The following is a 23,180-nucleotide window of genomic DNA, read 5'->3' on the forward strand; positions in this document are numbered from 1 at the left end:
TAGACACAGACTACAGCTGAAAAGGGGAAAAGAATAAACTGGTGTTTTCTGAAGACTGCCTGAAGCCAAATAAATCGTCAGGTCTTACACAAAATCAAAGCGGGAAGTTGGAAAAATGGTGAGGTGATACCTACAGAAAAATGAGTCTCCATCCATGCCTGCTAACCATTGCTGCAACTCGACAGAGGAAACAGGTTCAGCCTGTGGGAGCACACTGGGTTGACTTGGTCTGAGTTTCAGCAGCTTCCGAGCCAAGGAAAGAAATGGCTCTCGAGGAAGCCTTGAAGGCACTGCATTGGCAGCTGGGGTTGTGGTTTCTTGGGGGGCTTTGGCACAGGTTTAGGGTCTGTGGGACCTCGTGGCTGGGATGGCTGAGTGATGCTGTCTTCCAAGCCAATTTCGGTGAGTTCAGTTATCTGGGTTTGGCTGCCACCTGGTTAGGCTTTGTGGTAGCTGGAAGAATTAAAATGGGCTTTGCAAGTTTCCACTCTCTCCTTACAAAACAAGCTTTTCCTGTTCTAAAATAAAGGAGGCAATAAATTCATTCTCAGGGAAATATTGCCCTGATGGCAGCTCCAGGCCAGCGCTCTTTCCCGCAGGAAGCCGGCTCAGCATGGCCAGAGAACACGCAGGGAGAGGTCAGGCTGGTTGTGGCACAAGGAAATCGCTTCTTCCTTGTGAATCTGGTGATTCAGAAGGCGAGCTTGAGATGTCAGGCATGCTCCAGCTGCCTGAAGTTACCCCGTGTTAGCACATAACCTTATGAACTCATCTGTGCCTTTTTCTGAAGCATCTCAGCTTGATCCTTTTGGGAAATGATTGCAGCTCGGTGAGCTAGAAGGCAGCCCTTCCAGTTGAGCCTATAAACACAAATTGTGGCCTAGGAGAGATGTGAGGCTTGCTTCTCCCCCACGTTTCCCTCAGCCTTGGGACTGCTGAACATTGCCTGGTGCCATTGCCCTCGATGCGCAGCCGCTGGAGGATGCGGAGTTGGCCTCCTGCAGATCATCTCAACAAGCTGCTGCGAATGGCAGTGCTTTCTGTAAGCCATTAAAAAGAAAAAAAGCCACAAAGCTGTGCCATCTGTTCTTCTCCACTCTGCCTCTTCCCATGGATCGCTCTCTATGATTTGTGAAACAGAGCCGGGGAGGTGCTGTTTCCTGGCATCTGCCCAGCTCTGTTACCACGGCTGTGACCCGTGAGCGGAGGTGCTGCTTTCCCAGGCAGCGTGGTCACACCACCCGCAGCGGGCAAGGCCCTTTCCTCATGTGCTCACACCGTGTCCTAAATACCTCCCTCCTCTCGTGGGCCGGGGACAACAAGCGCTGTCAGCCGCTCAGGTCTGACAAGCGTTCAAAGCAAGGATCTAAATACCTGAATGAACCCCTCCAAGGCTGTGCGCTGTTAATGAAGCATCCTGTGAATGAAGGCTGAGCTGTTCGCCAAGTGCCAGCGTTGCCTGCAGACCGGTCCCCTCTCTGCCTGTTCACCTCGCCCTTACACAAGCGAGCTGCTCCACCCAGCCGCCCGGCTCTTGCACAAGCCTCATTACCCGCCGGGTTTTACCGTGGGAATTCAGACACCAACCCAGGTGAATGAAACCCGGTGAGCGCTGGCTCCCATTGCCAGCTCACACCAACATTCCTGCTATCACCCCGCAAAAAGCCCAAATCCTGACAGTTAGTTTTCCCCTCTGAAAGGGGTGGTCTGCAGCAATGCTGTCCTCCTGCTGCTCACCCTTTCTCTGCCCCCAGCACCCACGGGTTGAGCATTGCCGATACCAGAGCTTAAAGGGCTGAAAGGGAAGCGGGATGGAAAGGAATGTGCTCATTATGCAATGTGACCCAAAGGAAAATAATATGTGTGATAATATTTTGCATTTGCGTGGGGCAGAAACTAAACAGAATGGCACGACGCTGGAAAGGACCATTGGTCTCTACTCCTTGTGAGTTGTTAAATGACCATCCTACAAAGGAAAAAGAAGTCTTTAGCAGTAAGGGTGGTGAGGCAAAGGCACAGGTTGCCCAGGGAGGTGGTGGATGCCCCATCCCTGGAGACATTCAAAGTCAGGCAGGATGGGGCTCTGAGCACCTGATCTAGCATAGGTGCCACTGCTCATTGCAGAGAATTGGACCAGATGGCCCTTCCAATTCAAACAATCCTATGATTCTCCTGAATGCAGCTGTTGCACGCTTGCCCAACTTTTAGGGGGAAAAGAGGTGTTCACTGCCGCGTTTCGGCTTTAATGGCCAACAGATGGAAGTTCACACTTGCAGGCAAAAGCCTGAGGTCAGGAGAGCAGGAGCACAAGTTGGCCACGTGCACCCATCCACCAGCGTGCAGCCGCTGCGTCGGGGAAAACCAGCGTGTGGGCTGAGGGAAAGGCTGCAAGATGTTCTCCCCTCCCTCTCCTTTTTTTTTTTAATTTCACCCAATTATGTAGTCTTCCTTCTTCCTTTTCACGCTCCTGGCTTAAGGCGTATTTGAAAGTCTTTGATATGCCTGGACAGAAAGAGGAGGGGTGGGTGCAGAATTAGTGTCAGTGCCACGAACAGTGAAAACACCTCAAGTGGGAGATGGGCTATAACTTGTTGGGAGAGGCAGAAAGGTCGCACGGCGCTGCTGCGCACGAGTGAATAGTTCAAGGCATTTTGATGCAGAGAAAAACCAATTAAGATATAACCACTGCTGACATTCCCCTGAGTTGTTTCATCTCTCACCGCTTCAAAAAAGCAAGGAAAAACAAATTACGTCCTTTCAATCCCAGATTTATATAGGATGAATTGTTGCTTAGCCTATGAAAAGATCAAAAAGGAGATCTCTGAAAGAAAGATCGCCTACAAAGGATGCCAGACTATTATCATACACACATACAAAAAAAGGTTAATAAGCACAGTTCAGGTCAAAATGTGGACAAGTGCAGTGTGTGCAACTAAGTGTGAACGAGGGCTGCTTTCTCAGGCATTTCACAGCTGGCAGTAGGAGGGCAAAGCATGGCACTGGGGTTTTGGCTGCATCTAAAGCTGCAAGATTGGTGGAGCTCAGTGGGCTGCGAAGTGATGGGGCTCTGCGGGAGGGATGGGAGGTCTTGCCTGAGCAAAAGGGGTGGTGGAGGCAGAGGACAGGGCTGGGGCACTGTGTCACCTCCTGCTGTGGGCTCTGGAGGAGGCTCCTCTGCAGAGCTGCCCCACTTCTTTGGGGACTGAGATGGATGGCTCAGCAAGGCGCCATTCCTAACACTGAGCAGGGTGAGGATCGCTGCTTGGGCTTTGCTGGCCGTGGCTTTGGAGCATCCCTCCTGCATCTGCAGGGACAGGAGGGGCACATAGATAATGATGAGGAGGAGAGGCCGCCCGGCCTTTCTCCTCGACCACCCGGAGCTGCTTTCAAAGCGAGCCCCATTGAAGCCGTGGGGTTGAGGAGAAGCAAACAGACGCCGTAATTGCGCTGCGCACTGTCTCATCTCCGCGGTGAGTTGCAAAATGTGCCGCCTACCTCCCTCGTCAGCCAGCTTTAATTGGCTTTAATGAAGAGGTAATTACGTGATTTCAATTTTTAATTAAAGGGGGCGGTGGGGTGGGGAGGGGGGCCGGCCCCCTGCGAGCGTGACCCCGCGGCGATGCCAGGGAGTGTGGTGGGTGTTGGGGGGCTCCACCCAGCCCTGCTCAGGGGGTGCGGGGGGAGCGGATGGGAGCTGGCTGCCTCTGGACGTGCCACCGGGCCTTTCGGATCCAGCCCTGGTGCCCCGGGCGAGCTGTGGTGTCGGAGGCAGAACATCAAAGGGGCAGTGAACGGCTGAGGGAAAAAAAAAACAAAAAAAAAACAACCAAAAATCCCTGCAGAGCCAAACCGATGCCTCCCCACACACGGCACAGCCCAGAAACATCTGGGTGAAACGCGGGCTGGCTGCTGCTAGGGGAGGAGCTGCAGGCCCGCAGCAACAGGCTCCCGTGATGCCCACGCATCTCTCTCTGCCCCACACCATGCCATCGGAGGTCTTGTGCCCCAGTGAGAGGCATGAAGGCCTTATGGCCTCCTGCAGCCCTGAGCCCTGCAGCCCTCCCTCCCCTGGCCTTGCAACCCAGGTCTCTTCTTCCTACGACTGGAGCTGCCTCATGCAGCTGCACAACCCCAAGGCCAAGCGTAGCCCCTCGCCTTGATTTTGGGGTTTTTCTTGCACGTATTCTCTCTACAGGTGATTTCCAGGCTGGTGGTTCCCCAACATGGAGCTGGGGGATGGTCACGCATGGGAAAGTGAAAAATAAAATGGGAGGAGGGAAAGGGAGGGGAGTAAAAAGGAATGGAAGCGAGGTCCAAGGTCTCTCTGCACTTTCTGTACAATGATTGATTCAGTTGCTTGGCAAATATAGCTGGGCCACATCGCAGGCTGCACTTGGGAGGGCTGAGTCACACTGTGCTGCTTGCCCAGCTTCGTGCCCGATGGGCCAGAGTGCTTCCTTGGGCCAAGAAGTGAAACCTGCTCTTTTTTTTTTTTTTTTCAAACAAAGCCTGAACGGAAGCAAGGTGCGAGAGCTGGGCCAGATCCAGCAGCCTCCACCCTCAGAGAGGTGGGGCAGATAAAAGCTCTCTGACTTTCCTCTCCGCATGTCACTGCCTCCCACAAAGCTCATCAGCCCCATACCCTCATTTCCTATTGATTGCAGCCTCAGTGCTCACCCTCAATTTGCTATGGTGGATGGGCCAATGGATTTGGCATCCTGTACCCCACAGCTTGCCGATCTCCTTGGCATCATCCAAGGAAACAGCCATCTGCATCCTCATCCTGGTGCCCCTCTTGGGATACCCAATGTTCTCACCCCCTGTGGCACCCCAATGATGTGACAGGCCCCAGGCTCCTGCGGTGGTGCCCCCTGCATGTGTTCACAAAAATAAAGTGTTTCTGGGAGAAGACATAGCCTAGGAGTGCTCCCATCACAGGAAGTCACGTGGAGGGTGAAGGTGCTGCTAAATAAAGGGACCTTTTCTTGGGATAAAACAACCTCCTCCCTCGGTGGTGCCACCACGGTGTGGCTGCAGTGACTCAGTGGGCACACATTGCGTGGGAAGGCGTTTCTCCTCCATGGCAACAAAATATCCAGTGTAGGGATCTGCTGGAGAGGATTACCTTTTCCTGAATAATTGTGACATAATTGCTAATTGAGGAGGCTATGTGGGGGCTGTAGCAAAAAGTCCCGGAGGAAGGAGAAGCAGTGAGTGGAAATAAGTGGCAAGCGAAGGTTGAAGTCCCTGAAGAAAGGGGATTTCTGGCAGTAGGTGTGACCCTTCCAAGCCTCTGGAGGGTGAGTGAAGGAGAAGCAGCTGAGTCACCACAGATAAGGGACAGGCTCCTCTTATCAGCTACGGGTGTGCAGGCAGGGCTGGGCTCAGGGCTTGTCACTCTGCAAAGAAATGTGCTCACAGGGTGGCCAGACCCCAACACCCAGTGCCAGGGACACCGTGCTGAGACCAACCTGTCTTGCCACAGCCCTGTGGGACACCAGGTTTCTCTTGGCATTGAGGAAGCACAGCCCTTGCTGCTGATTGCTGGCAGAGCCACGAGCCGCATGGTGCTAATTGATGGGTGGTTAAATGAATCCTGGATGGCAGAGCTCCACCAAGCACCTGTGGCCATTATCATGCGTGGGAGGTGATGCTCGTTAAGAAGGGAAGGCCAGGATTAGGGACTGAGCCATTCTGGCAGTGGCAGGTGGGGAAAAAAGGGGGAAGGAAGGAGATGGGCACACTGAAAGCTGCCACTTCTCCTCCTGCCTCTAAGCAGCTCTGCTCAGGGTCTTGAGACTTTGGCTGTGAAACCTGCTGCCCTGGGCTGGTGGGATTAGTGTCAGGAGCTTCAGCCTCGTTTGGCACTATTTCTGATGAATGAATGACTTGCTCTCTCATTTACTCCTTTCTGGCTACCTCTAAGCAGGACAAACAAACACACATGTTTGTGGAGGGGTGCCTAGGCTCAGTCCATGCCCAGCACACCCTGTTCCTACCCATGCTGATGACTGCATCAAGAGCCACGACATTTTAGCTCCGTGTCCCACATGGCCACCCGCACCCTGCCGCAGCCTTCGCCACTGCTGATGCAAGCCTGAGTGTTCATTTCTGGTGAAGGTTGTCCAATTATGGGAAATCCGTCCAGTTCTGTGACTTTGACTCTTGCCCTATTAAAGCTGAAGGAATGCCTGAGTCATCCCAACGCCTGCCAAGAGCCTTAACTCCTTTTTCTCCACCCGGAGTTTCCTTCCCAGCTCCGAGACTCGGCAGCCAGTGGGACCGGCGTGTTGGTATTGCTCTCTGATCTGAATAGGAGCTCAGTACTTACAATCTTCAATAATAATAGCAACAGTGACTTAATAATGTTGACAACATAATTAATAACCATAATAATTCAATTAATTGTTGAATATTAAAGCCAAAGGATTTGCAAGCATTTTATTCCTACTGCAGGAACTCCCCTCTGGTTACAGCGGCTCTGGAAAAGCTCAGATTAAACCCACTGCAGGGTGGGTAATGCCAGCTCAGTTCTACTCTGTGAGTGCTGCCCGAAAGGAAACCTCTTTTAAAGGAAGCTGGTAACTGGGGGTTAATGGCTAGGCTTTTATGACATTTGGCCCAGTAAGTCCAAGCACTCAAAGGATCAGCATTAAGAGTTTTTTAGGCCGTTGCACGGTTTGTGTGTTTAAAGCTGGTCTAAGGTGTCATTTTCTGGATCAGGTGGTCCCATCCCATCCACCCCACCCAGGCTACAGTTTCCCACTCGTGACACAGCTGTGTGAAATGAGGGCCGTGTAGAGCACAATGCTGTAATCACAGCTCACCACTGCTTTTTGCAGCCCCCAGCGCTGAGCCCACCCCCAGCACAGCCCCAGACCCGGTGCTGTGACATGCCCCGAGCTACCTCCTGCAAATATTTGTCAAGGTGGAGCCGGGTGTTCAAACATGAGAGGATCTGAGTAACCGACAGGAAGAAAAGACAGATCCAGCTTTCACAGGGTAGCTCCATCAGGAGCTATTAGCTGGGGTGGTGGGAAGCCAGCAGGCTATGCAGCTGGGGCAGGTGAGCTTTGGGAAAATCAAACAAAGTCAGGGAAAGTACATATCACTGATATTCCTTTTTCTTTTTCTCCCATGGTTCAAGTTGCTCAGGGAAGCTGTTGGTGCCCCAGCCCTGGAAGTGCTGAAGGCCAGGTTGGATGTTGCAGCCTGATCTGGTGGGGGACAGCCCTGCTCATGGCAGGGGGTTGGAACTGGGTGGGCTTTAAGGTCCCTACCAACGCAAGCCATTCTGTGATTCTATTATTTTCATGAAGCTACTAAAGCTGATGCATAGAGAGCATATGTAAATAAATATATGAGAAGGAGAGAGAGCTGGCAGCAATGTGCTTGAGAGTTTGGTTTGGGATCAATCCTCAACCTGGCTGGAGATGGGAAATTACCCAAATCTTGGCAGTAACGTGACCTCACCATCCTCCCCCCCACCTCGCATGTGCTGATGTTTTGGTTAGGCAATCTGGCAACTGATCTCAGTGTTGACCCGTAAAGTTTACTCACTGCTGATTAAAAAAAAAAAGTAGAAAAAAGCCAAAAAACAGAGCAAAGTGAAAAGCACGGCCAGGATGATGCATTGAGCGCAGACTCTCATTCCATGAGCGGGACAGCTGGGAGGGGACTTGGGGCACAAACCGCACTGGGACGTGACGCGTGGTGGCGGTGAGGATGTCCCACTCGCACACAGCCGTCAATGCTGGCCGTGCTGAACGGCCCCAGCAGCCACGTCTCACCCTTCCTCATCTCCGCCGTGAGGTTTGCAGTGATGTTTGTCATGTCCATATGACCTCAGCGTGTTGGTGGGGGCTGTGGGTGGCACAGCAGGGACCTGCGAGGAAACAGGACACACTCGGGGTTGTTTCAGCACCTCTGCTTGGCCATTGCTCCATAACTAGAGGTGTTCAAGGACAGATTGGATGGGACCCTGGGCAGCCTGGTCTAGTATTAAATGGGGAGGTTGGTGGCCCTGCATGTGGCAAGGGGGTTGGAGATTCGTGATCCTTGAGGTTCCTTCCAACCCTGGCCATTCTGTGATTGATTCTGTGATTGAGCTTGGCATGTTTGCAGTTGTCTCTACATCAGAGAATGAACTTTTGTAATGCACAACAAATTATGTCATTTCTGACGGGATGTCCTTTTCCTCCCAGCTTATGCGCTCACACATACGGAAGCACTGATGTGTAGCTCGGTCAGCCCAACGCCTCTCCTTCCAAATTATGGCCAGAGGATGGCCTTAAGAGAGCCAATGACACTCACAGGTGTTGGCCGATGCCACCCATAGGATTTCCTACGAGAAGCATCTCTATACACAGATAAAAAAAGGCAAAGATGATTCAAAGCCACCTTACTGGCTGCAGAAAAGGGGCAGGGTGCCTGGAGCAGTGACCTACAATTCACTGTATTGCTGCAAGGCCTGGATCTTCATGATCTCCAGTAAATATTATCACTGCAGCACAGCAGGGTAAAAAAGGTGAGCTGGCAGCACCATGGGAAGCTGCAGACTAACTGGCACCATGTGGGACCACCGCAGACTTAATGTGCAGAGAGCACATCAACGTCAATCAGGGCTGAGGTCTCTGACATTTATTACCATTACTGCAAAATGAAGATTGCCCAAATATTTACACTACCAGGAAGAAGTTTGGGAATGTCCCGTCTTGTTAAAATCATGAGTTGTAGCCCAAAGCATCTTCTGGGCTCACTGGGAGACAAAATGTCCAGAGCACTCCAGTAAATGTGGTGTATTTCAGGGCAAGCCACCAGTGTTCCCTCATCCTCAACCATTTTGACTCTCATTGAAGGCTCACAGCCCATCCCACAGCAGCCAGGGCTGTGTGCTAACCTACTGGCACAGGTTAGATTCTGAAAGTATTCAGGTCCCACATGGGATAAGACCCATGGATATGAGCACTGTATGGTGGGATCCATGCAATATGACCAGTGCTCAAGAACCAGGAAACATGAGCCTCTTTTTTATTTGTTGCTTTTGTACTCAGACTAAACACCAGCATGATGTACAGGCGTGCAGAATGTGCTCTACACAGGGTCACAGAATCATATAATCATTCAGGTTGGAAAAGACAACTAAGAACATCAAGTCCAACCCCCAACCCATCCCCACCATGCCCACTGAGCCACGTCCCTCAGTGCCACATCTCCATTGTTCTTGAACAGCTCCAGGGACGGTGACTCCACCTCTGGGCAGTCACCTTTCTGAGATGAAACTTTCCTTAATATCCAACCTGAATCTCCCCCGATGCAACTTGAGGCCATGACCCCTCATCCTATCACTAGTTACCCAGTGTGTCACAGATGGGGAGACAACTTCTGGGCAGAAGCAAACACACGTGCACATCTGTAACTGCTGTACTGACCCAACGTGCCCGTGTGGGTTCAGTGCTCCTGCCCTTGTATGGCTGCAGCACTGGGAGCCTGGTGAAGGACCGGCTTCCTGGAGATGACTCCTTCTGCCCCTGGCCCCTCATGATGCTTTCATGACTGTGTGCAGCAGTTTACAGCACACAGCGGCAACACACTGAGTCAGTGGGATGAAACATGTTCCAGCTGCTTTGGAAAAAGGAGTCTTAGTCAGATAAATATTAGTAAATTGAGCAACTGAGGCTACGTGATATTGCTGATTAATACATGGCTTGCGTACGGCATGAAGAACTCTCGCAGATTGAGGAAAGATGCTTCCGCTGCTGCCCTTGTTTAAGTTAGCCCCAAACCAGCTGAAAAGCTCCAGCCCCGCTGCATTTCATTTTATGTAATCATTAAACAAACAGCCTTGGTGGCCTCCATCTGTCTTGTTGAGACCTTCCCAAGCGAGGTGCCCCAGGACAAAAGCATCTGCCCCTGCCCTGCCCGGCTCTGCCCTGAGAGCTGAGCTGCTGTGCCCGGGTCACAGGCTGGGAGCTGATGGCACTGCTTGGACCAGCAAGTTTGTGAGGGTGGAGGATGATAACAAATCATAACCCTAAATTTCACAGTGTTCCTGAGGAATACTCACATTACGTTATATACACACATACATATATGTATAAAAGATTATGAAAATGTGAAAGAAACGAAAAGGAAAAAAAAAAGGAAAAATATATGTGAAAGCATGACAAAATGCCGTTCCTCACTTCTGTTTCTCCAGTTCCACACTGCCAGTTTGCAGCTATTCTGTTTGTTGCTCTTTTTAATCCAGGATTTCAAGGGACCCAATGCTCACTAATCTATTGCCATGGGTGCCTGTGGGGACAGCCGCCCTCTGACACAAACAATGAAACTCGGAAGGCAGCAGTTTATGAGGCGAGAGCGTATGTTTCCCCATTACTAATCGACTTCAGCTGGCAGGATTACAACCTCAAGCCTGTAAGCAGGCTTTTCTTCTCCTACAGATGTCAGGTTTAAAGGAAAGGAAATCATTATGACAAAAAAAAAAAAAAAGTCATATGGCCTCAATTCTCCACTTCCTGCTGCGGAGGGGTAATGTTGGCTGAATCTGTGGTCCTTGCCCAGCACAGACCCATCACAGGGGCTGCACACATTGCTAGGATCACAGCAGCTAAATAGCAACGGGAAAAATAACATTACAGCAGTGGAAATGCTGATAGCATGCAGGGTGTGAGCAAGGGGTGATGTGTCTGGTGGAAGCCCCGCATCTCCAGGGAGAGATGCTGGGCTGGGCTGGGCTGAATGCATCACTACCACCCGCTGGAGACCCCATTGCAGGGTGCGTGGGGAGAGCTGCAGAGGAGATAAATCACCATCTCCTCATTCAAAAACATATATATTTTTTTTAATTTTTCTTGGTGTGAGCCCTGATTGCAGCATTCTTCCCGGAGCCGCCCATGTAGCTGCTGTGCTGTCACCATGACTTGTGTAACTAAGGCAACCCACTTCTGCTATCGGGAGGATACACAAACCCAAAAAACTCAAATGAAGAGCAAAAGCCCGGTTGTGGAGCATGCACTGCACCACGACACATAGCAACAGGGTTTCTCGTGGGTTGGGAGAGGGATACTGCAAAGGGAGGTGGCAGCACCCTGCTGGGCTCTGCAGGTGGGAGATGGATGTGGATGCTGCCTCAGTTCTGTTTTATTCTAGGAAGGGACACCCACATGTAGTCAAACTGTGCTTGGAAACATCGTACTTGTCCCAGATTCTGGTGCCAAGAGCTGTTAACTCCTTGTCAATTCCTCACCCAATTCATTAACTCATATTATTTGAAAGGCAATGCAGACACTTTTCTCCTTTTTCTAAGCTGAGCTGCCTGGTATGAGGGCTGTTGGTGTCACCACTGCTTTGCTTTAAGACCATTTCTGTGCAAGTTTTGCATGGCCACAATGCAAATGACAGCGAATTATGGTGTGTTAACGCACCGGGCTTTCCTTTTCTGTGGTTATCCGTGTAGCAAGCCCAATGTATGTAGAAAGGAAGAGAATTCTTACAGTGGACATGCAATGAAAACCAGGACTGGTGCTGCAAGAACCCATTTTTTATCTACTCTTTGAGCATTCTTTTTTCCCCCCATGCTAAGACACGCTGATGGCTGTGACAACAAAGGTTCTGTGCTGCTCATGGCTCGGTGCAGATCACCCTGATGAAAGCCAAAGCAGGAAGACAAACCCCAAAGGGGGCTTCTGACCTCCACCTGCAGGTGTGAGCCTCACTGAAAAGCAGATTTTGCTTTGCACTGGACCGTTTGAAGCAAGGTGTGCACAGACATGCTGCGTCCTGTAGCTTTCCAGACTGGGGGACTTCCTGCAGCTGTTTCTTGTAGCTCTCCTTTTTTCCTGCCAGATTGCTCTGTTTGAAGCGGTGTCCCATTTCCTGTGCACAAAGACCCTTCCCTGCTGCATTTTGGAGTCCTTTTTAGAATAATAATATAATAATAGTAATAATAATGAAAACTCAGCTTAGGCTCTATCTCTGGTCCTACCTGCTTCAGATCCCTTATTCTTATGAAATCTCTTGGGCAGGAATTTTGACATTTCAGTGGCCAGAGTATTTGTCCAGATATAGTGTCCATCTGGACCATTCCCTTGGCAAGGAAAAGCTAAATCTTGCTGAAGTTAGATAAATTGCTGCTGTTGGCTATCGTGCTGGATCAGGGAAACCAGTGTTGTAAAGAGTGGCAAAATCAGTGGGGCACAGAGGTAGGGATGTCAGTGCTGCTGGGTGTAACCTCCTGATGCTCCGGCTTTCCCCAATGGCCCCATGGCAGTGGACAATGGTCAGCTCCTAGGAAACGATGGAACTGAACCTGGAAAGGAGTGGGTCAAGAGGAAGAAAATGGGGTAAATGCAGAGACTGTAGGGGACAGTGAAAACAATAAGGGTGGGCAATGCTGCTGCAGAGCTGCGTAGGTGGGGTACCCCAAGGACAATGTGGGGGAAGGCTTCGTGGCGATGCTGCATGGATGTGGAGCTGAAGTGAACGCGTTGGCCAGGACCCAAATTAGACGCTGGGGTCCAAACCAGGCGTCTGTGGGGCTTGTGGGGAGGGGCGGAGATGGCACTGGGGCCGAGCACGCTTCGCAGAAGAGACGAGCTGCAAGGTGATGTCCATCATAGCCACCCCATCCCCACCACGGAAACAAAACGGGGACACAGACACGAGGGTACCGCGAGGCTGACGTCCCACTCAGCATTACAGATCGGGCTCCGCTCCCAGTGGGTCCCATCCCGGCGGGGCGGAGCGGAGCACACCGCGGCCGGGGGCGGGCGGGAGGCGGAGCGGCGAGGGGGCGGCGGGCGGACTCCCGGGGGAGGCACCGGAAGGCGCCCGGCGCTGAATCATTGCAATAAATTGGTCCCGGCGCGGCCGGGCTCAGTCATTGCCGCTCGAGACGCAGTGGGAGCAGCGCAGCCCGTGGAGCTGGAGCCGGGAGGGAGCGAGGGAAGGACGGAAGGAAGGGACGAGGGAAGGAACGAGGGAGGGAGGATGAAGATGCAAGCCGAGGTGATCCGCGAGGGCGAGCTAGAAAAGCGGAGCGACAGCCTTTTCCAGCTGTGGAAGAAGAAGCTGGTAGTGCTCACCAAGGACAGCCTCAGCCTTTTCCCCGACGGGCACAAGCGGGCCAAGGGCAAGGAGCTGGGCTTCGGCTCCATCCTCAAGGTGGACTGCGTGGAGCGCACGGGCAAATACATCTACTTCACCATCGTCACCAAAGACCGCAAGGAGATTGACTTTCGGTGCCCGGACCAGAGCTGCTGGAACGCCTCCATCACCATGGCTCTCATCGACTTCCAGAACAAGAGGGCCATCCAGGACTTCAAGAGCCGCCAGGAGATGGAGCAGGCAGCGGGCACCCAGGAGCGGCGGCTGGCCCGGGCGCCCTGAGCCCCCAGGTGAGCTCACACCCCCATTCCTCCCACCCTTAACAAACCCACAGAGATACCTCTATCCCCCGCACACCAAACCTTACCTATGTATCCCCTACACACCGTGCTCTGGGTGCCACAGCAAGGCAATGGGGCTCCCACGGCCACTCCTCGTGTTTCCCAGCGCAGAGCCGGGTGCCGCACCCTGAGCGCAGCGTGTGCTGTGCCTGCGGCTCTTGTGCCCGACTCCTGGGGCTCACTCACCCTTCCCAAACCCCATGCTGGGAATTCCGGGTGGGAGAGGGGCACAGTGCTGGGAATGCCGAGCGATAGGCAGACGCGTGTCTGTGGCGGAGAGTTATCGGGGTAGGAAATGGCACTCAGCAGAGCTTTCCTTGCCGAACGCCCTATAGAGACGCCGCAAATGCCGCGATGAGTGCTGAGTGCTTCCTCTCCATTCAAAGCCCTTTATTTTAATTTTTCCCCTGCCCTTTCATTTCACTAACCTGCTTCCTCTTGCTATCTTCAGAGCGTACTGCTGGATGGTAAACCAGAGCAAGTGTCTTGGACTGAAAAGGGACAGGGTACCAATGAAGGAAAGCGCGGAAGATAGCTGGGAGCAGCTTGGTTTTCTCCAGGCCTGTGGAGGCTGCTGAGCAAAGAGCCCTGAGCTTTGCCTGAGATGCATTTTGAAAAAGAAAAAACCAAAGACTTTCATACGGGACTTCCAGCGAAGCGCCCACGTGCTTTGGGTGGCGCGGCTTCGCGAACGGTTCTCCTCTATTTATGAGATGCAAGGAAGATTCAACACTGACTGGTGGTGTTTGACACAATTTAAATTATTTGTAGTATCTATATTTGTATTTATTTTGATGAATGTCTTTCAGCAGTTATCGGTCTTAATATTGCTTTTGCATTAATATGTCCATTCCAAATAAATTACTTGAAATGTTCACTTTTTATTACTACACGTGGTGGTGCTGTGACTTTGTGGGTGCTGTTTGTGGTGCGGGGGCTGTAAGGCAGCAATGGCCTGGACGGGGCTGTGGGGTGAAGAAGCCCCCGGTAATCCGTCTGCAGGGGAGAGCATGGAGCAAAAATGCACTGAGGGAGGGAATACAGGAGACTTCCATGTGCCCGATCAGGGTTTTTCTGGGATGTTTTCTTGTGTAGTTGAGTAATGGCAGCTAAAGGTGGCACAAAAGCTCCCTGCAACCATACCGTGTTCTGCCTGCTGGTACCTGTCCCCAGCTCTAGATAAAGAGCCTGGGAATGAGTGAGGTGCTTCTTTTCCTGCAGTCCAAGAAGCTGTGCTCTTTTGGAAAGGGGGACACAACCTGCTGAAGTTTTGTCTTGTGAGGTTCAATGCCTATTAACCAACCTGTATGCTCAAGAGCATCCGGCAGTGCTGAGCTCCATTGACAGGCAGGGCTGCAAAAAGTGCTCTCTGCAAATGCTTCAAACTTGGTAACTCCCTTTGGGTAACTTTCCTGCTGCCACTATCAGTTAGTTCTTGCATGAAACTGGAGGCAGCTGCAAGGTATTTAGTTATGAGCAGCTTGCAGTGAGAGCAGAAGGGGCTCAGTGTGGGATTGTGCCTCCAGCACAAGAATGCCAGAGAACATACAACAACGTTCCTTTCTTTATTTCTGTGGAAAAAAGAGAAGAGGCAGCTTTCGTGAATTAGTGGCTTTTTGTCTCTCTCAGTGGGCTTTTGCTCTTTAAGAGATAAACAAACAAACCGACATTGACAATGAGCTGCAAGTAGCCAAAGGAGGAGACTCCAAACTGCTTGTACAGAATGACACCGAGGGTTGGCCCCACTGTCCTCGTCAAGGGCTGGACAGAGGCACAGATCCCCAGCATGGCCCCTAGGAAAGACAGCAGAGATGTCAGGATGAGGGTTACTAGCCTCCCTCTGCTGGGGTAGGAAACAGCCTCAAACCATCAGTGGGAACCTTTGGCACTGGGAGATGTTCCTGAACCTGATGGGATGGGATGGGGTAGGGTGGGATGGGATGAGGGCAGCTTCTAGGGACACTCTGAAGACTTCCAAAGCAAAGCATGCAATTCTTTTCAATATCATAATTAGCAGCTGTAGGGACCTGAGGGGTCCCAGCCCACCCAAGCAGTTATTGCTATGTATTCTCTATGTATTGCTCTGTATGCTCTTAGGAGTGCATCAGGAGCTAGAAAGGGCTAACTACATCTTTAAGAATAGCTAACTAAAAGCAGAAGTAGAGACTCAGCTGCCGTGAGATTCACCCCCACAGCCTTGCAAATGGAATGGATGTTTCCATTTGGATGGCACTGGGAGCCTTTCACCTGGCTCGGCCGGTTCTCCTTCCAGCAGAGCATGCATTTACATGGTGAACAGGAGGAAGGGAAGCACCTCCACTGGGGCAAGGGCAGGTTTTTCCACCAGGATGTCACACGGGATGCAGCCACAACCTTAGGCTTCTCACCATGCAGGCTAGAACTCAATTAGCCCACACTAAGTATGGGCAAGGAACTTAGGTCCTGCTCAGAAATGGTGTTCTCAGTCATTATTCTTAGTACCAATACTGAGCTACTGGCATCATTTTTCCACAAATACATGACTTGAATCACCACCAGTGACATTCAGGAGAGGAGAGAAGCTGTCCTGCTTGCAAGGCATGGATCCCAGTGTGCTATCTATATGGTGACCATGCAGAAATGATCCCAGCTTGGAGGGAGGACAGGCAGACATGGGTTGGTGTCACACTGGCCTGGAACTGTTGCACTTCTTTCAAAAATGCTTAAAATACTTGTGCAGTGAGCCCAAACTGAGGGCATAGGTGTGACATACGGAGAGGGAAGTCTCCCTGAAGAGCTGCCCAGCTCCTCTTGCACATGGGAACAGCGATGGGTGGGACCTCAGCCTGACCCTTTGCCAATGGGAACAATCCCACAACCACCAAACTTTCTGGGCAGGTTTTGCAATTATTTTTTTTCCCCTCTGGGTATTTGAATTAAACTAATTACTACATGCAATTGCCAAACTGGCTCTCATGGTTGAGGAGGCACTTTTTCCTTTTTTTTTTTTTTTTTTTTCTGAGCTGAAATTCGTTGTCTTGAAAGGCTGGGCTCTCCTCAGCAGGCCTGTAACACATTGCTGAGAAAGATAATTTCTATTTAATGGGCTTAAATTAGATCCCTCGTGTCAGATGCCCCGGAGCTTTGAGACACTGTAAATCAGCCCTTGCTCCATTTCCAAGCAGCTCATGTGATGGATCCCAGTTAACTTCAGAACTTTAACAGTAACAAGTCATCAAAACAGCAAAAAAGCCTCTCCTCTCCTCTCCTCTCCTCTCCTCTCCTCTCCTCTCCTCTCCTCTCCTCTCCTCTCCTCTCCTCTCCTCTCCTCTCCTCTCCTCTCCTCTCCTCTCCTCTCCTCTCCTCTCCTCTCCTCTCCTCTCCTCTCCTCTCCTCTCCTCTCCTCTCCTCTCCTCTCCTCTCCTCTCCTCTCCTCTCCTCTCCTCTCCTCTCCTCTCCTCTCCTCTCCTCTCCTCTCCTCTCCTCTCCTCTCCTCTCCTCTCCTCTCCTCTCCTCTCCTCTCCTCTCCTCTCCTCTCCTCTCCTCTCCTCTCCCCTCTCTCCTCCCTTCTTCTCTTCTCTCCCCTCCCTTTCCTCCCCCAGGCTGGGGGGCCGGTAGCTGAGACTTGCTGCAGGCTCTTCTCCTAAGGCTCTATGCCTGATGTGCAAATCAAATCACGAGATATGGGTCCAGGATGCTGCCCTGCTCTGCTTCCTCCCTGCCTCCATGCATAAAGCAGTAACAAGACCCCCATTCTCGGGGGACAAGGAGTGTTTGTGTGGCTGTGGGCCCGCCTTGGCTTGGGGCTGCGCTCCCACCAGCTCACACACCCGGTGGAGCAGCACATATGTGTGCCGTGCAACATTTTCCCTTCCTGCCTTTGAAGATGGGGAGGGAAAAAAAAATATCAAAGGGAAAACGAATGAAATCATATTCACTCTGTTTCCTTCTGCGGAATTCATCAGCCTCTGTAGGAGTGGCCTTAAATGGGTCCCCTGCAGAGCCAGTTTTGGGTTGGCAGAGGAAGGAGACACGCTTTAGCTGCCGTCCCTATGGGTGCAGTACCCCTGTGCTGGAGCGGCATTGCATGGCGGTGTTGCCCCCAGGGATACCCACGCCACAGCTGCTGCAGGGAGGCAGCTTGCAGGGCCACGGCTCTGCTGTGTCAGACATTCCTGCCCTGCTTGGGAACAGAGCCTCCTCCCTGGGGAACACCACGAGGAGGAAGCATGTTGTCAGGATGAGAGGCACAAAGGACCGATAAAGATGGTTTTCATCCAATGCTGCGATCCTCCATGCCAACTGTTTCCCTCCTCATCATACTGGTTTTGATCCAGGAGCATGTGGCATGGCATCAGCCTGGGATGGATGGGCACAACAGAGCCCATACCCTCCCAGTGTCCCAAAATGTTCTCTCGCCACCCCATGGGCTGTCTCCATCCCGCCCATCTGCATCCATCCCATCCTGTCGTAACAACATACGCAAGCGAGGATCAGGGTGAGGCAACTAAACCCATTTTCCTCTCTGACTGAATTTTGCCTCTAGGCTGGCTTTAACAGCCGAGCAATGCTCCATTTTTCTTTACAAAGCCCCTTTGAGCAGAATCTGGATGAGTTCCAGCCTTGCTTCATGCCCTAGAGCCCCTTGGTGCCCTTCCTCCAATATTCCCCCTCCCTGATGAGTGCTGCTCCAAACCATGAAGCAGCAGATTGGCTCCCAGCACACCCCATCCCTTGCCAGGGCTTCTCTCTCAGGTGGAAGCATTGTGCCTGAACACTGCGGGATCCCAGCATTCATAACAAAGTCATAGAATCATTTGAGGTGAAAGGGACCTTTAAAAGTCATCTAGCCTAACTCCCCTGCCATGAAGGACAAGCAGAAGCAACCTTCAATTCTACAAATAAACTACTGGAGTGACATTTAGAAAAGCTCTTCATCCAGAAGCGTCTCCAAAGTGCTTTATAAACTTCATTAATGGACTCTAAATCTGATTCTCAGTACGATCCTGCATGGAAGTATCTTTGTCGACTGAAGAAATACTGCATGCACGAAGATTTGTGCCCCGGTGTACAGAGAAATGCAGTGATGTTCACAGAAACATGGCCAAAGGGGAGAGAGGTAAAGCAGACGGCTTGGTGCTGAGATAGGGATGATGGCACTGGAGTCAGTGTCTGCTTTGTGAGGGAACTGCTCACAAAGAACAAAGCCTACAGGTTGGGGACCTCACCTTGTGCAGGGCAAATGGTGCTGAAGGTCCAGGCCTAATAAAAGCCCTGGTGGCCTGGGAGCAAGATGCTTACTCAGCACTGTATAAACACCACTACCTGATGGACCCAAAGAAGGGAAAAAGACAAGTTTGATGATTGTGATGAGCCTTACCCGTGTCAGAGGAAGGCACGGCCTTGGTGAGGATGCTGTCCGTGATGGTGCCCTGCATGTTGAAGGCAAACACCAGCGGCACCACGATGATGCAGTAATGCCATACGGTCCTCATTAGGGCCTAAGTGACAAGACACAGTGGAACATGGATCATGAGAGAGCACAGAAAGCAGCTTTGTAGCAAGAAGCAATACAGAAAACTATCTCAAGCCAAATCTATGACTTTTAGGTAAACTGTGGGAGTCACAAATGATTTGTGATGGTGCCATTTTGGCCATCTCAAAGTCTTCCATCCTTTTTCTTCCAGTGCTTTCCCCATGCTTTTCTTTGATTCCCACCCCTTTATCACATTTCCCTTGTTTTCTTTGGTTTTCACTTATTTTCCCTCTTTTTAAACTCTTCACCATTGTTTTCACCTGTTTATCCATGTTTTTTCTTTCCTTTGTTTCCTATTTTCCATTGTTCTCCCCTATTTTCCCCTACTTTCTCCTGTTTTCCACTATTTTCAACTGTTTGCTCATTTTCCCATTTTCCTTTCTTTTTTCCACTGTCTTCCCTTGCTTCCCCCCCTTTTCCCTTGGGTCTCTTTACCCTTGTATTACATGATCTTTCCTTGTTTTCTCTTGTGTTTCTTTGTTTTCCTTGATTTTTCTTTGCATTCCATTGTTTTCCCATTTTTTTCTTTCTTTTCTGCTGTTTTCTTCTGTTTTCTGTTGTATTAGCTTTATTTTCACTGTTTACCAATGTTTTCCCTTATTTTCCACTGTTTTAACCTGTTTGCTGTTGTTTTCCCATTTTCTCTTCTTTCTCCTCTCTTTTGCTTTGTTTTCCCCTCTTTTCCCTTGTATCAACTTGTTTACCCTTGCTTTTCCCTGTTCACTATGGTCTCCTATTGTTTTCCATGGTTTTCCCTGGATTTCCTTGTTTTCCCTGGTTTTTCCTTTGCATTCTCTCATTTCTGCCTATTTCTTTTCCCCTCTTTTTTCCCTTCTTTTCCAATATTTTTCCACCATTTGTGTGCTGGGAATCATTCTAAGGATGCAGAACAAGGAGCAGCCCCTGCCCTGTAATCTGGCAGCACATTCTCCAGCACTGCCGTGGGTATTTTTAGTGTCTGGGAATTAGTGACATCCCCGCGCCCTCCCCCAGGACTCTGTCTCTTGTCCAAGTCCTAAGGAGACGTTCTGCAGCAGATGCATGCAGTGTACTTCAGGAAGCCTCCATTACTTATACAAAACAGCCTAGAGAAGGCATTTCAGTTCATTATCATAAGTAATTAAAACCAAACTAAGCTTGTCAAAATAAATGAACCTGGAGCATTATGTAATACCATACCTTTGGGATTTCTAATCCTGTTCTTCTGCTTCCTTACTAATAAATTCATCAAATTCAGTAATCTGGAATAGGTCTTCCGGCCATAAGGCTCACATTAGCGAGCATAATTAGGGAGAGTAATGATTTTGTTATTGCACATATTCTTAGTGAAGACATCCCTCCAGCTGTTTAATACTTAAAACAAAAGTGGTGAGGATCCCTCAGCGGCGGAGCTGGAGCAGCTCTCAGCCCTGCTGGTCAAAGAAATAGATTTCTCTGGGGCATGAAAAGGAAACTCCTGCTTCCTTGCAAGTCTCTGCCCTCACCCTCGTCTCAAGGTGTATTATTGTGGCTGGAAAACAGCTCAGTCACTGGCCAAGCCAGAATTTTCATTCTCTGGGGTTTTTTGCTCATAAAATCTGGTCTGTGCCTCTTGGCTACAGAAGATGGAGCAGCCCAGAGCCATTGCTAACTGATGACTTGGAAATAGTGAGGTTTATTCCTAGTTCCCCTCTGGACTCATACATGGCAAGGTTTCTCTCCTTGGAGGGGCACTTTACCTATGTTTTGCTTAAGAACTAGGAACTCCTGCTTAGGGAACTGGAGAACAAAGGCAGAGAAGCGGGTATTTGGTACATAAACATCCAGACAGGGAGAGAGTAAGTCCTCACCAGGGCAAATGTCATTGCAGGACAACACAGCAGTGGTAGGAAAAAAAGACAGTGATGATCCCCTTGTAAGAGTGTCCTCACAGGTTGGAGGCTGAAGGAAATTGCCAGAAAGAGCAGACCCAGGGCTGAATGTCTTGGGAAATATCTTCTTGCTGCCCTGGGAGGATTGGATCAGGTGAAGTGTACTATTGGCCACCACCCTCAGCTGAGCAGAAATCAGCCTTCTCCACCAGGGCAGATGTGGGAGAATTGTCAAGGCAGGAAAGGCAGACCCTGCAGTTTCAGCAGCTGGGCTCAAAAGCCAGTGCCTGGGAACCAGAGGGCAGGAGGGAGGATGGGGCATAACCATGCCTTGGGACAAAGCAAAGGACTTCCGTCACATCCTTTATAAGGACTCTTTGCTCAGCGGAGCCAGCAGCTGCATCTGCCTATGAATAGCTCTCATGGGATGTCATTGCTGACCCCTGTCCCCAGGCCATGCTGTCAGGATGTCCACAGCTCTCCAGGCATGGTGTAATTGTCAGCTCTCAAACCAACAACTTCCCTTCCCCGCTTTCCCCTTTCTACACAGCCACATTGGCTTCACGTGTCCGTCCCTCTACCACTGGCTCTGTGGTGGAAAATGGGAATTACTCTCCCCAGATCATCCCATCCCTTGGGCAGCACAATCAACGGGATTTCCCAATTGACTTCTGAGGCTGCTTCTCACCCATCCAGACACAACCAGTGATGGATAACACCAAAACAGAAGAGCTAAGCTATTTCCTTGCTACCTCCTTCCCCAAATGCTCTAAGCTTGGGGGAATTAGTAAAACAAAGCCAGAAAGATGAGACAACATCCTCAGCTGTCTCAGGGTATAGTACAACAGCAGTGGTTTTCCTCCCCATAATCTGCATTTACTTTCTGGGCAGTTCAGGAAATGGGGCCACTCGAGGAAGGCAGGACCTCTGTGCAAATCCAGTGAGTCAGGACGGATGCATGGGTTTCTGTGCGGGATTATTACTCTGTAATCCGTGCAGCTATTACTCACACAGCTCCTTATCGTTGTCGAACGCTGTGTGTTTGCAGAGGCCCACGTCGGCCGGCTCCCCCCCACAGTTTGGCAAGGCCGCGGTGGCACTGCCAATGACAAGTAGGCTTTTTGCACACCTGCAAACCACGATGGAGGAAGGCCCCACGGATGACTTCTCAGCACATCTTACCATGCCCAGCCCCACGCCAGCAAAGACGAGGATGCTAAGCCTGAGCAGGGTCTGCTCTGTGCAACGGCTTGTGAGCTTTTCAATCACCAGGCCTTGGACAACCTGAGGAAGAAGTGCATGGGCAGTGTCAGTCCAGCTTATACTGATGGAAACAAGCTCAGAGAGCAAATAAAAGAGAGAAAATGTGTTATTTCCTTGCTTTCCTGGGAAGAGAAAAAGGGACTTTGCTGTTGCAGTTAATAACTTGAAGACATTTACCATGATTTTGAGCATTTTATATCTTAGTGATAAGTCAGATGATGATCTCTCTATTGAGTGATGCTTGCACGAGCTTTTCGTCACTGCTCAATCAACAGTGTTGAGTGAAACTACTTAAAGGCACCTGTTGATAAAACTGAATTTTTTAACTTGAGACTTTCCTTGTGAAATCACTTGTTGAGATCTTCCAAAGCAAAACTGCGCAACTGTATGCAGAGAACACCTCCTCTCCTGTACCTTCTCTTGCCATTATTTTACACTATCACTACACAAATTGAGCAGTTCATCGTTTTTATACAGGAAACAAGAATGACAGAGATGCTAATATCCAGACACAGCAGTACAAGCAGGCACAGGAGATGGGGAACTGGTTTTGCAGATTTTAAGCAAAAACCAGGGAAGAGGGGGTGGAAAGGAGGAGCAGAAATGTAAATCCCAGGGAGCATTTGTCTTTTACATAGCTTTGGAGAGCAGCCTAAAGAAAATCTTGGTGCTTGGATTTGACTCGGGCCACTGCTATGCTACACTCAGCCTTACTGTGTTAATCCTAAGGGAGGAACCCAAAATCCACCAAAGGGAAACTGGTGCAAAATAAATAAGGAAGGAAGTTATTAAAAAGAAATGTTAATCTATGGCAAACTGTCTGGAAGAAAAAAAAACACAGTATAAAAAAAACACAGTATAAATACTAAAACAAGAACAAGTAGTAAAAAGCAAATAAAAAGGGTGAAAATATAATAATGTTGACTTAAAGAGCAATAGGTTCCATTTGAATATTTCTCCCACAAGCTACAACTTAATGAAAAATCTCACAATGAACCCCTTTGTTTTCCCTCAGAACACAAGCAAATTTTGACATGGGGACACATCTGCCATGCAGAAATTTGGGTTCCCAGAACATGCTTTTCCTGCTGTTCCCTGTCCCAC

At 50.3% G+C, this 23,180-nt stretch overlaps 2 protein-coding genes and 1 long non-coding RNA gene across 5 annotated transcripts in view; 1 reads left to right on the forward strand and 2 right to left on the reverse strand.

Moving 5' to 3' along the window:
• Positions 1-7,520: 7,520 nt before the first annotated feature.
• On the reverse strand, positions 7,521-13,173 carry LOC116242947 (uncharacterized). The gene is made up of 3 exons (XR_016466728.1): positions 13,086-13,173; positions 12,233-12,310; positions 7,521-7,885 (listed from the first exon to the last, which is right to left on the reverse strand). It is a non-coding gene; the product is annotated as an uncharacterized LOC116242947 (long non-coding RNA).
• On the forward strand, positions 12,797-14,338 carry PHLDA2 (pleckstrin homology like domain family A member 2). Its single transcript, XM_031613983.2, has 2 exons — positions 12,797-13,397; positions 13,900-14,338. The coding sequence occupies exon 1, from the start codon at positions 12,991-12,993 to the stop codon at positions 13,387-13,389; it is 399 nt and encodes a 132-aa protein (XP_031469843.1). The 5' UTR covers positions 12,797-12,990; the 3' UTR covers positions 13,390-13,397; positions 13,900-14,338.
• Positions 14,293-23,180, reverse strand: part of SLC67A1 (solute carrier family 67 member 1) — a 51,165-nt gene continuing 42,277 nt past the window's right edge. For all 3 annotated transcript variants that reach the window (XM_090140570.1, XM_090140571.1, XM_031613982.2), the window contains 3 exons: positions 21,996-22,097; positions 18,808-18,928; positions 14,293-15,241 (listed from right to left, as the gene is read on the reverse strand). In XM_090140570.1, coding sequence (XP_089996696.1) covers positions 15,054-15,241; positions 18,808-18,928; positions 21,996-22,097 — 411 coding nt within the window. In that variant the 3' untranslated portion in view covers positions 14,293-15,053. The remainder of the gene's footprint in view (positions 15,242-18,807; positions 18,929-21,995; positions 22,098-23,180) is intronic.

Source organism: Phasianus colchicus, chromosome 5 (genome assembly GCF_987193195.1).
Source record: "Phasianus colchicus chromosome 5, bPhaCol1.hap1.1, whole genome shotgun sequence".
In the NCBI taxonomy this organism is placed as follows: Eukaryota; Metazoa; Chordata; class Aves; order Galliformes; family Phasianidae; genus Phasianus; species Phasianus colchicus.